At 41.1% G+C, this 21,767-nt stretch overlaps 1 protein-coding gene across 1 annotated transcript; it reads left to right on the forward strand.

Moving 5' to 3' along the window:
- The first annotated feature begins 1,411 nt into the window (after nucleotides 1-1,411).
- Nucleotides 1,412-3,084, forward strand: LOC147890057 (putative arabinosyltransferase ARAD2). Its single transcript, XM_087390201.1, has 2 exons — nucleotides 1,412-2,443; nucleotides 2,557-3,084. Exons 1-2 carry the CDS (start codon nucleotides 1,412-1,414, stop codon nucleotides 3,082-3,084), a joined length of 1,560 nt encoding a protein of 519 aa, XP_087246327.1.
- The last annotated feature ends 18,683 nt before the right edge of the window (nucleotides 3,085-21,767 follow it).

Raw genomic sequence — 21,767 nt, forward strand, 5'->3', positions numbered from 1 at the left:
TAATGCAGAATCTTTTAGGGAGAGAGTAGGGTAGGTGCATTGAGACAATTGAAATATGTATAACATACATGAAGAAATTAGAAGTAAAGGCAAAAAATATTTTCATATGCATGAAAAAACGTTTAAAAATAGTGGAATGGCATAGGGTGGACAAAAATACATGAGTTACACATGATAAGTAGAACAAGTAACAAAAATCAAAAGAGTGCACCCTAGTCTTCCATCCAATGCTTAAAATATGTTTCAAGAGAGAAGAATATGAGGTGCAACTTAAATTATCATGAGGACATCCATAGATACAAGTGTGAGAATTGTCATCGAAAAGAGTGTGCTTTGAAACAAGAGTCTAATATAAGCAAGAAATCTTAGATCCTAGCTAGCAAATACATAGCTTAAATTGTCATGAGGCCATTCACAGATACAACAAGAGTCCAATTATATAAACAAGAGATCTTAGATCCTAGCTAGCAAATCTATGGAGGCTATCATGTTTGGGGTGAGTTTTTCATTTGTTAAGCTAATTATTGGTATTGCATTTGGGGTGAGGCTTTTCTTTGGTCAATATACTATTTCCACCATGTTGTTCAAATAGATTTGAGAGAGGCTTAGGAGAAGTTGGGAAAAGAAAAAGTAATACTCCAAAGTAGACAATTATTGGGGATGAATAAGAGTTAACACGTGGAGAAAGGAGGGAGGACGAATATGGAAAAAGGAGGGTTGAACAAATAATTGGAGAAAGGATGAGATGGGCGGTTCAGATGATTGGGCGCTCATCCACTTGAGTTGGCTGGCCTCATTCAAATCTGTTACGATGCCCCTTGCTGCCAATCAACATAGGCAGGTATCTCCCTCATAGTTGACCATGTCCATGTAAATGGGGAGAAGGGAAGAAGGGGGGGGGGGGCTGCTCTTGTTGATAGCGAAAGGGCTACCAAAGGGGCCGGTGCCTTTAAAATGTATCACATAAGTGCTCCGAGTGGCCCTCACTTGACCAAAGCATCGGCTTCGTTGTTCTATAAATTTTTGGTAAACGTTAAATATTAAAATGTCGAGCTTCGAATTTGAATTCCGACCTAATTAAGGCCATAATGCCAAGAATAGTGTTTAAGGCGTCCAAGATGTGGGGACCAATGAGAGGCTGAGACGTGGAGAAAGGAGGGGAACACGTGGAAGGAGAGTGGGGGTGACGTGGAGGGCAGAATTTTGGAGCCATGCACGTAGTCGTGCCTGCCACCACTTGTCGCCTTGTTTGACCCGATCGTTGCCTCCAATTCCATCTTCGATTTCATCATCGATCCATTTCCATTCCATCCTTCCCTTCCGATCAATCGATCGAATCGCTTGTCGCAATTCATCTTCTTCTCCATCAATCTCATCATCCTTTCTTAGACATGATCTTTCCTCCACAGTCATGAGGTTTAGTCGCCTCCCCAAGCACCCAGCTTCCGCCTCACCATTCAACTTTTACTCCCTCACCCTCGTCGTCATCCTCGTCTTGCTCGCATTGCTCGGTTCTCTTGCTCTCCTTTCGTCTACCGCTTTCACCCGCGATCTTTTTTGCCCTTCCCATCGTGGGGATATCGATCTCGAGACCGACGACTGCACTCGAGATCATCACTTCATAAAGGACATCAGTGAGGTTGCCTCAATCGGGCAGCGTGTCCAACTGGACGAGAGTGCTGCGTACAGGATCAGCCCTTTTATTGGGGAGTATCATAGAACATCGAAAGACGAAGGATCAGAGTTATGGCCTGCTCAAGAAAACGTAACAGAATCAGCGACAAGAATTATAGAAATTGTGTGCAGTGAGGAGAGCGCCTTGCTCAAGGTCTTCATGTATGATCTGCGTCAGGAGTTTCATTTCGGGATGATTAACGTTAACAACGGGTCCTCAGATCCTGATCTCTGGCATAGAAATCTTTCTGGCATTCCCAGGTATCCCGGGGGTCTATATCAGCAACATAGTCCCGAATATTGGCTTACACTAGACTTGCTGTCTTCGGCAAAGGAGGATCGGAGCAGTCCCTGCACGGCAATCCGTGTCAACGACCCCAGAGATGCAGATATTTTCTTTGTGCCTTTCTTCTCCTCTTTAAGCTATAATAAGTACGGCAGATCGGGTCACGGATATAACAAAAACGTAGAGCTCCAGAAGAAACTGGTCGATTACTTAATAAGGAAAGACGCATGGCGCCAATCCAGAGGGACGAATCATGTCATTGTGATGCATCATCCGAACAGTCTACATGTGGCAAGGGAGCAATTGGGGTCTGCGATGTTTATTGTAGCCGATTTCGGGCGTTACTCCTCCAAAGTCGCGAATACGGAGAAGGACATTGTAGCTCCTTACAAGCACGTCATACCTACGTTCGAGAACGATGTAACTACGTATGAAAGCAGAGAAATCTTGCTGTTCTTTCAAGGGGCGATAGTCAGGAAGGAGGTGAGTTCCGTGCTTCAATCAATTCTCTTTGTATTTGGTCCAAGAAGCTGCCGGTGATCAGACCAGTTGCAGCGATTGATCGATAACCGATTCAACGGTGTGATGAGCTGCAGGGTGGGATGATACGGAAAAAGTTATACGATCTCATCAAGGATGAGCAGGGAGTGCACTTCACAGAGGGGAACACAGAGAGGCAGGGAATAAGGAGTGCGACCCAAGGGATGCGCTCCTCCAAATTCTGCCTACATCTGGCCGGAGACACGCCGTCCTCCAACAGGCTCTTCGACGCCATAGCGAGCCACTGCGTGCCAGTGATAATAAGCGAGGAGGTCGAGCTACCATTCGAGGAGGAACTGGATTACAGCGAGTTCTGCTTGTTTGTGAGTAATGCAGACGCAGTGAGGAGAGGATTTCTGATAGGATTGTTGAGGGGAGTGAAGGAAAGCGAGTGGACTCGGATGTGGGAGAGATTGAAGCAAATTTCTCGCCATTTTGAGTATCAATATCCTTCTAAAGAGGGTGATGCTGTGCAAATGGTATGGAGCAGCATTGCTCGAAGGTTGCCTCCTATCAAACACTCACTTCACAAAGCCTCAAGGTACTATCGATCTAAGCTCTTCTCGTTAAACAACACATCTTAATCACAACTAAGCTCTCTCTTGGGATCCCCCACAAATATTCAGTGGGTCTTCTTTTAAGGTGGTTGTGAGTGGGTAGGGAGCCTCACAAGTTGAAATTTCCATATCAATGTGGGTGGGTCTTCTTTTAAGATGGTTGTGTGTGGGTAGAGAACCTCAGAAGTTGAGTTCGCCATATCAAATTTTGGTGGAATAACGCAAGTTGAATTCCCCATATCAATGTTTTCTTTTAAGTTTAGAAGAAAGCCTTGACTTTGAATTCTTGGGTTTTCCATGAACCCAAAAGCATGTAACCTTAGTGTTTAAGTTTCTCATCCCACTCACACAAGAAACCTTAATCATTTAAAATGTGTTGCCTTACAACTTCGCTTCATCAAAATTCCTCTTTTCATGAAATCGCTTTATAGAGCATAGGTACACATATAATTTTGTGTGAGAGTTGTCCCGTTGCTAGGGTATGATGCTAGTTTTGTCCCTCTTTTGTCCTTTCATTTTCGAGTCATTTTCTCATGATACTCAAGTTGCAATCGTTATTGTTTTATTCTTATAATGGTCATTTATTTCTAAGTTTACTCTATGCCATTTAGTAGTATAAATATTTCTTGTTAATATATATTATAATTCACACTATCTTGTTTTATATTTTGTCATATCTTTCTCTTTGAATAATATCTTCACGAAATTGTTTATCTTCTATCACATGACTTTGGAGAGACTTTGGAAAAATTGCCTTGCACTATGTAATGGTACGATGCAGCTAGGTGAGTTGACAATTGTCAATTCATGTGTTCATTTTCTTGACGTTGCATGTGTGCATGACCAAGTTCACGTAATTCTAAGTCTCATTATTATAATGATGGATTTGATAAATTGGTATTCATGTAAGTCATTTTTTTGACATTACATCCATGCATGACCAAATTCATGTAACTGTAAGTCTCATTACTATAATTGTGGAAAATTGGTGTTCATGTAATCCATTTTCTAGATGTTGCATGTTTGCATGAGTCAAGTTTATGTAATTTTGAGTCTCATTATTATAATGGTGGATTTGAAAATTTGGTATTCTTATCACTTTCCCTCTAAACCATACAATATTTTAAATTTCATTTCTTGACATTACGTATGAAAATGTATTGGAGGATTGACACATGGATCAATTGGATTAGAGAATTGTGTCACTAGAAGCCTTATTGAAAGGCTTCAAATGCTTATAACAACTCTATGTCTCCCTTTTTTTCCTTCATACAATTGTTGAGAGACTTCACTTGAGATTTTGGATTATGTCACAATGGTAGTCTTTTGGGTTCGATATTGAAGGAGAGAATTTTGCAACTATAGAGAAAAGGATGACAATTATGGCAATTCATGCAGAAAAGTAATCAATAAACTACTTGAGATCTCTCTCCCTCCCTCTCTCTCTCTCTCTCTCTCTCTCTCTCTAGTATTCTAATTGTAAGGCAATATATGTCAGTGTACATCGACTATTGATAAAAAACGCACTGGTATTTGGCCTTCTATCGATGTTTTGTGGTTTATTAGAGTTGATATTATAGGTATTAGCATTAGTACATTTATGAATTTTGTTAGTCACGTCATTGTTCACGTGATTTTGGAGTTGAAAATGATATCACGAATGATGGTTAATGCAATTGTGAAAATTTTAATAAAATCCCTCCACATGCATTCAGGGAGGTAGTAATGGATTTCAGTTCTACCTCTTATGTATGTATATTATCCGTGACTCCACAAGAAATAAAACCCTTTCTATTGAATTCACATGCTATCTTACATATTGCTTAGTGAACTCCTTCAAAATCCCTTACAAATTTTTTATGAATGTAATTGAAAGTCAACTATCAATTGTGTATATTCAAGTATAGGCTTTTGTTTCCTTTGTTTGGTGAAACCCAACTTTCATATTCACCCTTGTAGAAATACATGCATTCACTTCCTTGGAAAAAAAGAAGTCAATTGACTTTATAGTTTTCTCAAATAAGATGAGTGAATGCCCATAATTAGGAGAGCAAAGAGCTCAAAGAAGTGTGAAGGAGCTTTATACCATAAGGGTTGCAATTGTACTCCAACCATTTTGCACATCAAAAGCTAGCTTGGATTGTGCCTCTATCATGAAGGAAGGCCTACCGACTCCATTTACTCTTCTATTTTTATGATTTGTAGCTGATATTTATAAACTTGTGTTTTGATTCTACAAAGCGTAATAGCTATACTTGTAATAAAAATAAACCCATAACAACCTATTTGAAAGAAATGCAAGTGAAGACCATTTTGGAACATCAATTACTACATGCACTAGTTTCATTCATTGGATGAAATAAGTGCAACTGATAGTAAGAGACACAAAAGTATGCGCTTCCAAAACTTTGCTTTCTAATCAAGCATGGGCAACATAGTAGTACTTTTGAAGTTTATCTGAAACCAATACCCTTATTTTTCTCCTCTTTTTCTTAAGGAAATAGAAGCATCATACAATCATGGAAGTATTTAGGACTTATTATATGATTGACAAGCTTAGGAGGCATATCTGTGGGCACACATCTACCCCAAAGAAATGGGTTTTGCTATCGTGTCAAGCTCTTACTCAATTACACTTTTCACTCCATTCTAGCATGTACATGTAGACTAGTAGCTCCAAGAGGAACGTAAGGATAAGTAAACATACCTAGAGATCCTTGAATGCAACTTCAAAAATGAACTCATACATCATAGTTATAGCTAAACGTAAATGTGGTACCTCTTTAAAAGACTCTTTAACTCACTTTGCCAATGACAACACAACAAAAACTTCACATCTTAGGACTTGGATAGTTATCACTCTCTTATTGGAAACCATTATCAATTTGGGGGTGTGAAAACATCATAGCCACTATGGCAATTTTGGAGTGGACCCTAAGATATTCATTGAGAGATATTTTTTTAGAAGTACCACATGTCATCCTCTCCTTGCTTTCCCATTTGATTATTTGTCACTCAATTGCAGATATTTTCATTTCAAAATCAAGAGCACGAGTAGCTCTATTATATTTGATGAGAAAAATAGGTCCCTGAATGTTAAAATTCAATGTAGAAGACACTTGAAAATCAGTCACAAGTTGAGGCCCGTGGCCCGAGTCATAATTTTGTAATTACTTTGCATACAAATGAAGGAAAAGGCACAAGATTGCATATAAAGGATTCACGTATCTACAAAATAAACTTGGAGGTGGTGTATTCAATACTCCTCCTTGGTAGCCAACCACAGACTTTATTCCATCATTTCCAATTGGATACAATTACATTAAGGGAATCCCTTGGTAGCCAACCACAGAGTTTATTTCATCATTTCCAATTGGATACAATTGCATTAAGGGAATCCATGTGATGGTTCACAATGATCAAGCCATCAATATTTTGATGCACTTTAGTAGTTGAGCAAGCCTTTGTGAAAATTGGGCGTGGAAGACCACAGCCTGCTCGGCTAATATAGTGCACCAATCAGTGATTTCAATTAAATGTGCTGTGAATGTTGGCCTGCTAAGGAGATAACTCATCAATCTCAAATGCCTCCTACAAAAATTCAACAACAATTACATAAGCAGGCCTTTTAGATTAAAAGACCATATTTAAAAAATCAATACATAGGTTGCTTCCCATCATAGCATTGTCTCCTTTTATGCATCCCTCTCTTCTAATAATGATTGATCTTTAAAATTTCACTCTTTTCTAATGTTCATTGACCTTTGTATGATGCAAGCGAAGCACAATGATGGTTTCTAGAACAAAAGTGAAGTGAAGGTGCCTCTTTTACCCATTTATATACCCAAAACTAATAAATATACACTATAAAACAAATGCGATATATTGCCTAAAAATTGTAGACATGAAACCACACATTTTCCATTAAAATAAATTGCATCACTATTTTTTATGTCCTTCAAGTCATGAAGAAAAGCTATGAATATGCCAGAATGCATAACTTAGAATTTATCGAGATCTTGCACTACTCAAACACATTGTTTGATGTTGCAAAAGGGATGAAATGGACATTATTCATGCAATTTTCTAGATGCTTGCCTACCTTTTCACTTTTTCAAGTAAAATTGAGGACTCTAGCATTTCATTCTCCATGACTAACACTCACAAGTAAATAATATAGACAAGAAAGGTGCACAAAAAAAATGACTTACAATGAGATGGTATCCTAGATGCAAGGCATGTGTCCTTTGTCTTGTACACATGTTGTAACTTGGGGCAAGACATCCTTCCTCTCGAAACTTGAAGCTCAAGAAGTGGCAAGACATGATTCCTCTCTAAACTTGAACTTTGAGATGTGGCCCTATAACTCATGCAAAACATTAGGAAATGGGGTCTTTACTTTGAAATAGAGAAATATCTATTGGTATAATGCCAACTCGGGTGGGTCACTCATCATATGTAACCCTATCACGTGAGTTCAACAAAAGGATATTTTTTATTTCTAAAATTTATAGAAATAAATATACATAAGGGACTATTTAAAATAGTTTTGGAAAAAATTTACAGATTTGTATAGAAAAGGGGTACATTTTATTAATGAAAAAATTTACAGATAAGGGATTTTAAATATAGGCCTTGAACGCACGTGATATAGACGGTTTATACATAGTGACCCCCCTGAGAATGCCAAGTACATTACTCCAAGGATGACATCAGTTTACTGCCATTCATGATGATTTAGGAAGGCAAATGCATGCTAGAGAGAAGTCCTCTACTTTGAAATAGAGAAATATCTATTGGTATAATGCCAAGTACATTACTCCAAGGATGACATCAGGCTATGGCCATCTTCAATGCATTGCAACCCCACAACTTGAAGACATGGATTGTAGCATGGTGGACACAAGAACAGTGCAATCATACAAGGAAAAGATTGCAAAGGATGTGGGCATGGCCATGAAGTTTACATTTAAATGGATAAGGTTGTCTTGGTTTATTCCTTTGCACATTTTTGCTTCTTGTTTTCAAAATATCCAGATGCACAGAACAAAAGCCATGTGGTCATGCAAGTGCCTACATGAGAATGCCCTTGAGGAATTGCTTGGGGTGAATTGGGGAAGCAGGTCAGGTGAACAAAAGGGTGATCTGTTTCAATGCCATGTATGTAAGGACAATGTGGTTGTCAAGTACCACATCTCCCACCAAATGTTATATTTTGCTTTCCAATGTAGGCGCTAGAAGAAAACAGGTGGCAATTGGCTCCCCCTTGACTCTAATGATGATGATAATACAGGGGTAAGTTTATGTATTGGTTCTCATTTAGGAGATGTCAAGAATGTGACTGTCACGTCACAGTGAACTCTCAGGGATGTGCGGAAACACCTATTGGTCATGGAGGATGGCATGTCTAAGTCCTTTCACTTTACATTAAATGATGAGAAGGTAGGAAAGCATGTAGAGAAGCACATGCATAGTGCCACTTTTATCCCTCCTACAATATTGAAGATTGTAAACAGTGTGGGGTGGAACAATTGTGGATTTTAACATTTTCCAATTAATAGTGGTGCAATTAATTTTGATGCTTTGAATGGTTTTGTTTCATGTCAATGTCAAGTTTTGCCCAAAAAAATTATAATTCTTTTTATTATTTATATTTAGAACATTTGGGTATATATAGGTTATAAAGCTAATTTAGTTTCAAAGTTTCACTGTCATAGCCATAGTTCTCCTAGCTACCAAACTACCATGGATTCTGCTAGGTCTGCCTTCCACGATTTCATCTCCCATACTCCATTAGTTGATAGAGAGGAGGAGTTATTTACAGTCTTTGATAAGAGCATAGATGTGTTTGGGAGCCTGAGATGATTTTAAAGACCTCATCAAGTACATGCAAGACCACATCACGAGTTTTGCATATCAACTTGATGAGTCTACAAAAAGACAGGTCCCAATTGATTATTTGAAGTACTTGTTCAATCAAGAACCCAGGTTCATGAAGTGTTTAGATTGCTTTCGACCCCAGCTCACCACCCTAGGGTTTAGGGAGGTGGACACTGATGACCTCCTAGCATGCGGAGTCATCGAAAACATAGGAAATAGGTTCCTATCCTAGGAAATGACATTTATTTTCCTTCTCCAGGAGGGACAAGGCCTTGACCTCAAGCCCTAACCCTGTTCCTGCCCTTTCTGATCCTCTTATTTCTGTAGATGAGCCCAACATCTACAATGAAGAGCCCATAGATAAAGAAGCTAAGGAGCGGGAAGCTGCATTGGCCCTGAAGGTGCTCCAGCGACCTCTTGAACCCCATTCTACTTCTCAAATTCCATCCACCTCGAGCACCACCTCTGCTGACCCTGCAACACTGATATGGTTTCTTGCTCCCCTTCTTGTCGATGAGAACAATACCTCTTTCTCCATGGCATTGAGGTTATGCTTGGTCTCTAGGAGGATGAAGCTCTTAGTGTCTTGTGTGGATATGAGGTGGACACGACTATGCAAGAACCTGGGTTTTTGGGAATAGATGATTCTATCGAAGAGGTTCTTGCTTTAACACTGGCCAAAATCAAAGAATCTACCGAGACATCAATCTACTCCTACCTACCTGATGTTCCAAAAGAAGCCTCCACATCTCACTCCGAATAGTAGGAGGCCTTTGGATCCATCCTCATTGGCAAAGAATCGTAGTAGCTTCAGCCGAGATCACTCATTGGCACATTACCTTGGCCAAGCAAAAGGGCGCTTTGTGGTTATCTACAAAAAGTTTTCTCCACATGCAACTAATGACCTTTTGAAGTGCAAAGCCTTATCATGAGTGATTGGTCATGCTGACATCAATCGCAATGCTAACAAGGTCATTTTGGCGAATGGCATGGCTACCCTCAATGCTTTTGGAACCAATTTTCAAGGTATGGCATTGACGACAGTAGCCACGTCTCTGGCCAACAACGACAATAGTGTTGACTCTCTATCGACTAGGTTTAGAGCTAGGAGTGTATTTGGGAATTCAAAGCCCGATGTTCTCCGTGTTTTAGAGAAGAGAGGAAGGCTCTGAAGCCTTATTGTATATAACTTTTATTTTATATGAATACAGATATACTTTTTATATAGTGTCCCATTTTGTGTTCTTTTATAAAATTTATTTTATACTGTCATTGTATTTTGTAACTTTAATTGTTATTGGCATTAATATTTTCATTCACTATTCTATTCAAAAGCATGCTATTAGATAAATTTTTATGCTATAATGGTCATTTCTCAGCAATCCAGTAAGAATCTCACAATGGTGCAGAAGGGAAAAATGTTCGACATCGTTCAGGGAGCTCAAAAATGTCAAAATATGCTATGGCACATATGGAGCCTGTTTGACCAAGGCTCCCCGCACAATGCCGAACACTTTTCCCTTCTATCCCATGGCAAAAAAACATAATTTGACAACCCAAATTCACACTGAACTTGCATAAACTGATGGAAAGCATCACGTAACATGTATTATAACATGGGAACAATAATATAGCATAAAAATATCTTTTACTCATTGGCCTCAAAGGGCAAAGATTTACAAAATGATTCAGATTACACCAAATGAACCTAAACAACATCTAGGGCCCAAGGGAGGGATCAGAGCGGATGCGTTTAGCGAGTGCAAGGTCCTTGTCCATCACTATTACTCTTTTGGCATGGATAGCACCTAAGTTTGAGTCTTCAAAAAGACCTACTGTCATCTACTCCGTTGCCTCCTGAATTGCTCCCATAGTGCCTAAAGTGAAGCACACATCATCCTTGTAATGCTGTGCTATTTCACATTCAACACGCTAGAAGAGTGCACGGGAAATGCGATTGTCCACACTGGTTTGGAACTTGCGGATCTCTTGAAGTGCCTTCACGCTTGATTTTTTGTGCCTCTCAATCTGTGGGGGGCCCTGCACTAGCCTTTGGACGTGGCTGTTAGATATCAATGCTCCACTCTCGTGTAACTATGTGAGAACCAGCTAACTCTACTTGTAAGCCCCTCATATGAGGAGAAGGCATTTGAGTAGCTCGGTTATCCGATAGGTCCTGGTTTGGACACCAGATGGGGGCCATTGGTCACTTGTCAAGGCTCGGGGACCTTTGTGACAGTTTTGTACAAGTGCAGAACCAATTTTGGAAGAGATTTGGGGATTTTTTTAGAGTTTTTTTTTACTATTTTTTTTACAGCTTTGGAGAGTGGACAACATTGCATTAAGTCACAGCATGTGACTTTGAGGCTCTCTGTGCCTTAGGTGTATTTATTTGCTTCTACTTGGGCTTATCATTATGTCTTCAAGCAACGAAGGCAACTATTGGAACATCGAGAAGTTGGAGAGGAATGCAAATTTCTCTTATTGGAAGAACCAAATATATAATGTGTTGGTCCAGAAAGATCAAAATATGCCTATCAAGTATAAAGGGATCAAGCCTGATGAGGTTAGTGACCTTCAGTGGGAAACCATGAATGAGAAGGCCAAGAGTAGCATTCTTTTGACCATCTCAAAGAAGATCTACTTCAATGTAGAGAATGAAGCCACCGCTTACAGCATATGGAAAAAACTTGAGTCCCTTTTCGAGAGTCTGAGTGCAGCTAGTAAAGCGTTTTGGTTGAAGAGGCTTATGAAACTAAGCATGAAAGAGGGGACAGCCCTCTCACTTCACCTCAATGAGTTTCACTCTATATTCAGCCAACTCACAAATCAGAAAATGAATTTTGATGATGAGGTGAAGGCCATTTTTCTCTTGAGTATGCTCCCTGACAGTTGGGATACTTTTGCTACAGCCATAAGCAATTCAGCCCCTGCTTTCACAGGATTGTCATGCCAAGATGTGGAAAGCACTCTTCTGCAGGAAGAGGTAAGGCGTAAGAATAGCAGTGAAAATAAGAATGCAAGTACATTGGCTGTGGGCAGAGGTAGGCAGCAAAATAGAGGGGAAAACCAAAATAAAGGGAAATCTCGCAGTCAGTCCCGTCCTTGGAAGGACCTTGAATGTCACTACTGCCATAAGAAGGGGCATATTAAAAGGGACTGTTTTCAGCTAATAAAAAAGGCAAGGATAAGGAAAGAAAAGAAGAGGACAAAGATGCGAAAAGAGATGCGAAAGACACCAAGGGAATTGAGGAGCTCAATGCAGTGATTAGCAGTGATGAAGATAATGATGATGTCATACTTGTTGCCTCCTCTGGTGATAGTTCTTTTCTTGTGGCCAATGATGGCTCATATGCACAGTATTGGCTATTAGACTCAGGTGCATCCTATCATGTTACTCCTCATGAGCAGTGGTTTGCTTCGTATGATGCAGGGAAGAAAGGATGCGTGAAACTTGGGAATGATTATGCCTGTGACGTTGTTGGTATTGGGGATGTGCATCTAAAATTCCCAAATGGTTCTGAATTTGTATTGGACAATGTGAGACATGTGCCACAGCTCAGGAAGAGCTTGATATCCACTGGGCAGCTTGATGATGCAGGGTATCTCACCCAATTTGGTCATTCTATGTGGAAGGTGCTTAAGGGAAATATGGTTGTGGCCAAGGGCTGCAAATCAGGCACCTTGTATCCATTGTATGTTGAGGGTGTTGATGCTAATGTAATCCATGTGACTGAGCAGCCACACACTTCCTTATGGCATAGCCGGTTGGGCCATATAAGCCAGAAAGGAATGAAAGTATTGTCTTCTTTGGGTTACTTGCCGAGACTTAATTTTTCTAATTTTTCAGCATGTGATCATTGTATTTATGGCAAACATAAGCAATCAGCCCATAAAAAGGCTGGAAATGTTAAGCAAGAAGTCCTAACTTTGGTACATATAGATGTATGTGAAATGCCCAACCTTTCTTTGGGCGGTGCCAAGTATTTTGTCACTTTTATTGATGATGCATCCAGGAAGATATGGGTCTATCCCATTAAGCATAAGAGTGATGTGTTCAAAGTCTTCAAGACTTGGTTGGCACTTGTTGAGAATCAGACATGAAAGAAGCTTAAATGCCTCAGGTCTGATAATGGAGGGGAATACCTGTCAAGGGAATTTACTACATTTTGTGATGAGAAGGGGATAAAGAGGGAGTTGCCCGCTCCCTACAATCCTCCACAAAATGGCATGGCTGAAAGGGCAAATAGGACCATTCAAGAGAGGACTCTTAGCATGCTCTCACAAGCAGGATTGACCCATGGTTTTTGGGCAGAAGCTGTTAAGACAGCAGTACATCTCATCAATAGGTCACCCAACAGGGCCTTGGATTTGAAGGTACCTGAGGAGGTGTGGTCTGGAAAGCCACCCTCTTACAAATATCTCAGGGTGTTTGGCTGCCAGGCCTTTATGCATATCAGAAGGGAAATATGCAGCAAATTAGACCCAAAGTCACGCAAGTGTATCTTTCTTGGGTATGGTGACAATGGAGAGATGGGTTACAGGTTGTGGGACCTTGAATTTGACAAGATTGTGAGGAGCAATGATGTGATTTTTCGAGAAGGTAGGATGCAAAAATAGCCTATCAATACCATTGGAGTGAGAAGAGTCATTTTTGAGGAGGAAGGACCTCCAGCACAACCACAAAATGCCAATCAAAATGCTATCCAAAATGGTCAAAATCAGTAGCCACCTCCGGCTTTTAATGCTCCATATTATCCTCCACAGGAAGAATCACAAATGCAGCCTGAGATTCAGCAAGATGTGCTTCTAGAGCAGGCTGTACAACCCCAAAATATGTAGGAACAGCAAGTAAATCAGCCACCTAATCAAGATGGTTGGGTCAGGCGGAGCACCAGGGTGTCCCGAATGCCTGACAGGTTTGTTCCAGGGGTGAATGCACTTGATGATTACATCATGGTGACAAATTGTGGTGAGCCCTCATGCTTTAAAGAAGCCATGAAGAGGGAGGATGCAAAGAATTGGCAGAAAGCCATGATTTCAGAAATGCAATCTCTTGAGAAGAATCAGACATGGAATCTAGTGCAGTTGCCTGCAGGCCAGAAAGTCCTACCATGCAAATGGGTTTATAGGTTGAAGATCACTCCAGGGGATGCTAAGCCCAAGTACAAAGGAAGATTAGTTGCTAAGGGGTTCAAGCAAGAAAAGGGAGTTGACTTTGATGAAATCTTTTCTCCTATAGTCAAAATGACTACATTGAGGACTGTTTTAGCTTTGGTTGCTTGTCAGGACATGGATCTTGTCCAAATGGACGTGAAGACAGCCTTCCTTCATGGAGACCTTCACGAGGATATTTATATGCAGCAACCAGAGGGATATCAAGTCAAGGGAAAAGAAGGGCTTGTATGCAAATTGCAGAAGAGTCTCTATGGGCTCAAGCAGGCACCCAGAGAGTGGTATCACAAGTTTGATGCTTTCATGAAAGCACAAGGATTCAAACGGTCTGATCATGATCATTGTCTCTACACTAAGAAGACAAGAGATGGTAGTCTTCTTATACTCATTCTTTATGTGGATGATATGCTTATTGCTGGGAATCGTCTATTGATATGAATGCTTTGAAGGCAAAACTGCACAAAACCTTTGACATGAAGGATCTTGGTGATGCAAATCACATTCTTGGTATGCGGATTGTGAGGAACAGGTAAAAGGGTTTACTCTATCTTTCTCAAAAGGAGTACATTGGCAAAGTCCTGGATAGGTTCAATATGGATAAGGGGAAGGCTTTGAGCACACCCTTGCCTCCATATTCGAAACTCAACCAAAAGGACAGCCCTCAGTCAAATGATGAAAGGGCTCATATGGCCAAGGTTCCTTATGCTTCTGCCTCGCTTCTGCATGTGGCAGTCTGATGTATGCCATGGTTGCTACTAGACCAGATATTGCTTTTGCAGTGGCAGTGGTCAGTAGATATATGGCTAACCCCGGTAAGAGGCATTGGGAGGCTATTAAGGGTATATTGAGATACCTTAAGGGGTCTCAAGATGTGTGCATATGTTTTGGCAAGCAAGATGCAAAAGTGCATGGATACACAGATTCAGATTATGCAAGGCATGCAGACAATCATAAGTCCACCATGGGCTACGTGTTTACTTTCATAGGTGGTGCTATTTCATGGATATCCAGGTTACAGAGATGCACAGCATTGTCTACCATGGAGGCAGAGAGACTGAGGCTTGCAAGGAGGCCATATGGCTTTCACGTCTAGTGGGAGACTTGGGTTTTTCAGGGGATATTCCTTCTTTGCATTGTGATAGCCAGAGTGCTATTATGTTGGCAAAGAATCCGGTCTTTCATCAAAAGACCAAGCACATTGATGTTAAGTACCACTTTATTCGTGAGGTATTGCATGACAAGTTGATAGAACTTGTCGAGATCCATACTGATGATAACCCTGTGGATCTTTTCACGAAGATCCTGCCAGCAAAGCGGTTTGCACATTGCAGGACATTGATGGGTGTTGGATAGGCCCTATATCACGTTTTGGCCTTGTACATTCTATATGTACTTGCTGTAATTTCTTTTTTTTTTTAGGCACATTGCCTTCAAGTGGGAGGTTGTTGGGGTTAAGGCCCTGTGCCACCTCATATACACATTTTTATTACAGGTTACAGTGTGAACACGGTTCACACTGAATTGGTTCCACCCTAATGCCTATCCTAATATACTCTTGAGGGTTGTGGTGTGCCCTTGCTTCTTGATTCACACCCACCACTCTTGTGGTCTTAGTCTCACTCTCCTCCACTTGCTTCCGCTTCATGACATCCTGGTAGCAGTTGGCAATGATGCAAAATGTCTAGCAAAAGGAAATTGCTCTCAAGTCAGATGGAGTTGTAAAACAGTTGTTCGATGTTCTTTATGTGCCAGATATCAAGAGGAACTTGTTGTCCATTTCTGCAATCATGGATCGGGACCTCAAAGTTCAATTCGATAAGAATGGCACACAGATTTTGGATCTTCAAGGGAAGGTCATTGGTAAAGGTACACGACGCAACAACATCTGCGAACTCTCAGCTTTCAGTGCTCGAGATGATGTGAGCAACACTATCTTGTGGCATGAGAGGTTTGGTCATCTAAACCTTAGTTCTTTAAAGGAGATGCATAAAAGTGGAATGATTGCAGACCTACCAAAAATTACAGATCTGCTCGATGTATGTGAAGCTTGCATGATGGGCAAGCAGCATCGACAGCCCTTTCCTAAAGAGGCCAATAGGGCAAAGGCTCCTCTAGAGCTCGTTCACATGGACCTCTGTGGAAAGATGGAGATGGAAGCTTTGGGTGGTTCCTACTACTTCATGACACTGATCAATGACTACAGTAGAAGGACATGGATATACTTCCTGAAGACTAAAGATGACGCTTTTAGTAAGTTCAAAGAATGCCATGTAATGGTCGAGAAAGAAACGGGGAGGAAGGTGAAGAAGTTGAGATCAGACAGAGGAGGTGAGTTCACATCAAGTGAATTCGAAAGTTACTACAAAAGTCATGAGATCAAGAGGCAGAAACCCCCACCACATACACCACAGCAAAATGGAGTAGCAAAGCACAAGAAGATGCACATCATCTGCAAAATGGGCAGGAGTATGATGAAAGGGAAAGATTTGCCAAAGACTTTCTGGGCTGAAGCATGTAACACGGCAGTTTACATTCTGAGTCGTAGCTACACGAAGGCTGTGAATGGGATGACTCGACTGCAGGCCTTTTCTAGTAAGAAACCTTTAGCTGCACATTTCAGAGTCTTTGGATGTGACTATTTTATGCATGTCCCTGATGTTAATAGGACTGAATGGGAATCGAAGAGCCGAAAATGTATTTTCTTGGGCTACAGTGAAGAGGTGAAGGGTTACCATCTCTATAATCCTATTAATAAGAAGGTAATAGTAAGTCGCGATGTGGTCTTCTCAGAATAGCCACATCAATTGAAGGAGGATGCTTCCTTCCCAGACAACCAGGACCAGGATATCCATCCCGTACAACCACCAACAGCAGACTGAGCTCCCCCAATGGTGCTTGGGAGGATTCAAGATAAAGAAGAGGAAGAAGAGCCTACAGAACCACAATGGCAACAACCATTCCCGAAGTGGGTAAAGCAACTTTTGGACGACAGAGAACCTCTAGCCATTGAGGAGGAACGATCCGAACACCACCAGTCCAAGAGATTAGAGGAGCAAAGAAGGGCACAAGAACACTTAGTCAACTACGCTTTGATGACAGAGGTGATCTGTGCTGAAGAACCCAAGTGTCTTGAAGAGGCACAGGGTGATGAAATGTGGATGGAGGCTATGCAGTCAGAGTATGGCTCCATAATGAAGAATAACACTTGGGACCTTGTGGAACAACCACCAAAACGCAAGGTAATCGGCACCAAGTGGGTGTACAAAACCAAGTATAATCCGATGGCCGTTTTGGGTAGACTAGGTCAGTCTCCCAATTGGGTCTAACCGACTACAATTGGTGGCTATATAAGAGCAAGCCTGTGAAGCCCATATTCATCACTAGCTACCCTCCATCCTCTACTGTTTCTGGCATGCCATCGAAGCTTCTCACACAGGAGCACATGGCTGGGAGGCAGCACCATCTATTGTATCAGTTTTACAGTAATTAAATTTTTGATTCTCCATACTATCTACTTTTCTCTTCTTTTGCCTCTCCTCCCTTGCAACCTCCTCTTCAGACTCCTCTTCCTATGTCTAGTGGGTCCTTTGAGGTGGCTTGTCATGCCTAGGGGTCTTCTTTGTCCTTGGTCCCTTTTCCTTTTGATGAGGTTGTGAGATAGCAGGCTGAGGCTCTTGCTCAACTCATACTAGAGTCTCCTCATATGTGACAATCTCGAGGAATAGAGGGTTGATGGTTCTCTTTCATGCTTGGTTGGAGGATTGGGGCCAAGTTTCATTATATCTGCGAGCCTACAAAATACTTCCTCTTGTTGTGGCCCCTTTAATCTCTCCATCTCCTCACTTTGCCTTTCCTGCTCCCCTTGTTGGTCTAGATGCTCCATGCCAAGACCCCATGGAGGAGGGAGGGGCAGTTGATCACAATTGATTGGACTATTTTTGTCCCTCTTGGGAGACCTCTTTACTTCCACAGTTAGTTGTGTGAAAGGACTGGGAGGACCCCTGATCATCGTGCTTGGATCCTTCATCGTGCTAGGATTCCTCATGGTGCTGAGATCCCTTGGATCCCCCTTGAGTTTCGGATGGTAGGGACTCGCATTGCTGGGAATGCTAATAATGAGAACCACCTTCAGATCCCTGCTGATCATTGCCCTCTTGGCCACTGGGGCTTGCAGTGTGTTTGGAGGCCATGGAGTTGTGAGGAGGAGAGCGGGTAACATCTAAATGGCGTCCAATGGGTCTAGCAGTTTGTTTGACTTATGCCATAGAAATGAGGGATTTTGGGGTTTTGAAATGTTTTATATAGTCTTTTTTAAAGCACTTTAGGGTTTTTCTTTTAAATTAGAGTTTTTTAAGTGCACCCCCTCTTCCCCCGGTCTTTTGTCACCACTGTGGTAATACTTAATCTTCACCACCCTCCCTCCCAACCCCCTTACCCTTCTGCCCTGCCATGTCGCACATGTAATTCTGTAATTTCCAAACAAATTTATGAATTTTGGAATTTATAATTGACTCAAAATAGTGTTAAATTTATTCATCAAACATTTTACATTTGGGGTTCTCTTAGGACCCAATGCCTCCCCTGTCTGACTCTTCATTGCAAAAAAAGCATAACCCCCTGGCTCCCTATTAAAGACTTCCAAGCAGCACATCTCCTTGTCTTCTTGACATGTTGAACTGAGACTTGAGACCTCTACCTTATCATGCTTGAGAGTCCTAGCCTCTAGACATCTATAAAACTAGTCGAACATTTCATGTAGTGCATTGCTTCACGTGATACCATCCCCATGCCTTGTATTCTTGAAGTATGTTGCCTTTGCTTTGTAGTGCAATTTCTCCATTCCTTGAGTATTCCAAATGGACATAGGGCCCCATTGCTCCTCAAACCATGGTGCATGTGTGTAAACAATATGTTGTAAAGAAAAACATCGTATTAGAAACATAAACTGACTCAAGTTTAAAGCACAAATTTTCAACCTAAGGAGGATTACCATGTAATGTGTAATATGTGACTCCCCCCATACTTCTACCATCAATGATATGAATTCTCCCAATGCTATCCTGAATCTCTCATAATAAAGCTCATCTATTTGACCTTGTCTAAGCAACTTTATAAATGCATCAAGCTTTGTTCATAGTTTTGCTCTCAAAGTAGCAATTCGCGGATGTGAAGCTTGATTTGTAGTGCAGTCACACAAAGCTTTCCAGTACTCCCAACCTAGGGTGCTTTGAGCCAATGTATGTTTTTCTTTATCAGCATTGTGGTTGGACAAGAACTTCCTTTCCTTGTGTCCACCCATGGACACTTTAGCAGGAAGATTTTGTGTCTTTCTTGATTGTTTCTTGTCCTGCTTAAGCTTCACATTGCCTCCGTGAAGTCCCATTAGTGAGAGTCGTTCTTCAGCTTTTGTAATGCATTATGCAGATACTTGCTATGGCCTCAAATTCCAAGCATAAGCTAGATGGAGATAGAGTAACTTATCAAGTATATGCAATTTAGCATGCAAAGTACACACATGTACCTACTCCAATGGAATTGGTAGAATGGGATGTCCCACTTAGGATCCTTTTTGTGATGATCAGAGGCTACACTTTGGTTGCAAGAAAGGATGCCATTTTCCCACTGTAGAATGCAAAGTACACACATGTACCTGCTCCAATGGAATTGGTAGAATGGGGTGTCCCACTTAGGATCCTTTTTGTGATGATCAAAGGCTACACTTTAGTTGCAAGAAAGGATGCCATTTTTCCATTGTAGGCTTCCCTTTTGCATCTTATACGAGTGGGTGCAATACAAGCATGTCCATTTTGCATCTGCACCTGTATCACAACCATACAAACATTGAGGGTATTCAAATCACCAATTAGATGCCATTTAACTTGAAACATTCCATGCCCATCCACTATTAATGTTTGCCCTGCCTAATCGACAGGATGTCGGTTCTCTCCAAAACCCACTTCAATGTCTCATGGCACCTTTGGGGTCTCAAAGGCTATAAGCTACCATATGTCCTTCTCAGATTGGAGTGAGAAACCCTGCTGAGCTTCCTCATCCCCTTGAGCAAAATGCAAGGCATCGTTCATAATACAAATGCTCACCCTCTCTAGCTTGTGCTCCTTTACCAACTGAGCTTCATCCACTTTTATAACACATGCTCTCTTGCCATCTGTACAATGAAAGAGAAAATATAGTAAAGATATAGAAATGAGAAGAAACAAAGTTGAATGCGAAGAGGGAATTTCTCTTACCTTCTTCTCTCATCCCATAGAATTTGACCATGGCTCTCTGCAAATTCTCTACATCCACGTAAGCATTATTGAAAGCATTCATCTCAAATGTTTGGATGCTAGATTTCTTTTTACTCTTCCAAGTCATTGTGGCACTTACACAATGGTATTCTCCAAGCTTTTCTCTAGCACATTGGTTTGTTTCTTGACGTGCAAGCCTTACAAACCATGGTGTTGGCAGTGGCATTGTAGATATCTTATACTTTTCCTCCATAGCAGACTTGAAATTTTTAAAAATAGAGTTGTAAGCTTCACGACTTACACCAGTAGCATCACAAGCTCCAAGCACCTCCTTTGCTTGCACGAGGCCCTTGAAGTCCTTCATTACCTCTCTAGCAACTTGTTCACGTAGCCCTTTTTGTCTAGGGTCCTTCAACACTTCAATGACATCACTTGGCTTTATTAAACGTCTTAGAACATATGAAGGATCACTATCATCCATTTCCATTGTTCCCATCATATCCTCTATGAAATTCCTAAAGTAGAGTACAAATGAGACTTATGAAACAATGCAACACCACGAATATTTTGGAGTAAGAAATTTCATTGAAAATTTGAGGAACTAACCTTGCAGCCCATATTGTCCTCTTTTGGGCACCACTATTAGTTGACAATGCATCCATAGATTGCAATTGTCTTTTTCTCTCCTTCAGTCCCAAAGGTGTTCCCTTCAACTTTTGTACTCATTCTATCGACTTATCTCATTCCTTCTCCACACCACGTTGAACTTGGCCATAGATAGACCTTTCCAAATCTTGTTTGCTTTCAGCAGGCTTCTGGATTGATTCTTCCAATTCTTGTCGCTCCAAGTCCAGTGCGTGTGCTTTGTCACCGAGTTCTTTGTTTTGCAATTGGAGACCCTACATATTATTATGCATTGCCACAATAGTAATATTTCCCAAATGTGCAAGTTCTTCTGCTTGGGCTCTCTACACCTTGCTTGCTTGCATAGCCAATGTCTAAGAATGGTTCAATCAATTGCAATAACTGAGCAATCTAGCATGTCCATTGCCAACAAACCAAACAACATCATGCACTGTATGAAAAGGAGGACTCTTTTGGGTGGCACAAGTTTCCATCCACCCAAAGGTCAAGATTCTTTCTCCCTTGCAATAGAAGACTGTGGAGCACACTTTAAGGAGTTCCACCATATCCCAAATGGTGTGTGCTTGCATATTCTATCTCCACCTGTAGCTTCACATGGTACTTGCTGGATATGTCCTTGAATGGTTCCATGAGTACTCAAAGAAAAGTATCACTGATGTAGGCTAAAATGTAGGGGAGAGCTGGCAAAGATGGAGCAATGAGAAGGAGAGAGTAGCAAGGAAGAGGGAGGAGGAGAACCAGATCAGGGCAAGAGGAAGAGGA

This window comes from Dipteris shenzhenensis, chromosome 19 (assembly GCF_047967505.1).
Source record: "Dipteris shenzhenensis isolate YYH24624 ecotype China chromosome 19, Dip_SZ_1.0, whole genome shotgun sequence".
Classification (NCBI taxonomy): Eukaryota; Viridiplantae; Streptophyta; class Polypodiopsida; order Gleicheniales; family Dipteridaceae; genus Dipteris; species Dipteris shenzhenensis.

What these genes read in the sequence shown, in the direction of transcription:
- LOC147890057 (XM_087390201.1), top strand. Translation starts at nt 1,412, where the DNA reads ATGAGGTTTAGTCGCCTCCCCAAGCACCCAGCTTCCGCCTCACCATTC. An exon ending in GGGCGATAGTCAGGAAGGAG is followed by an intron (nt 2,444 to 2,556) that starts GTGAGTTCCGTG and finishes GATGAGCTGCAG; the next exon opens with GGTGGGATGATACGGAAAAA.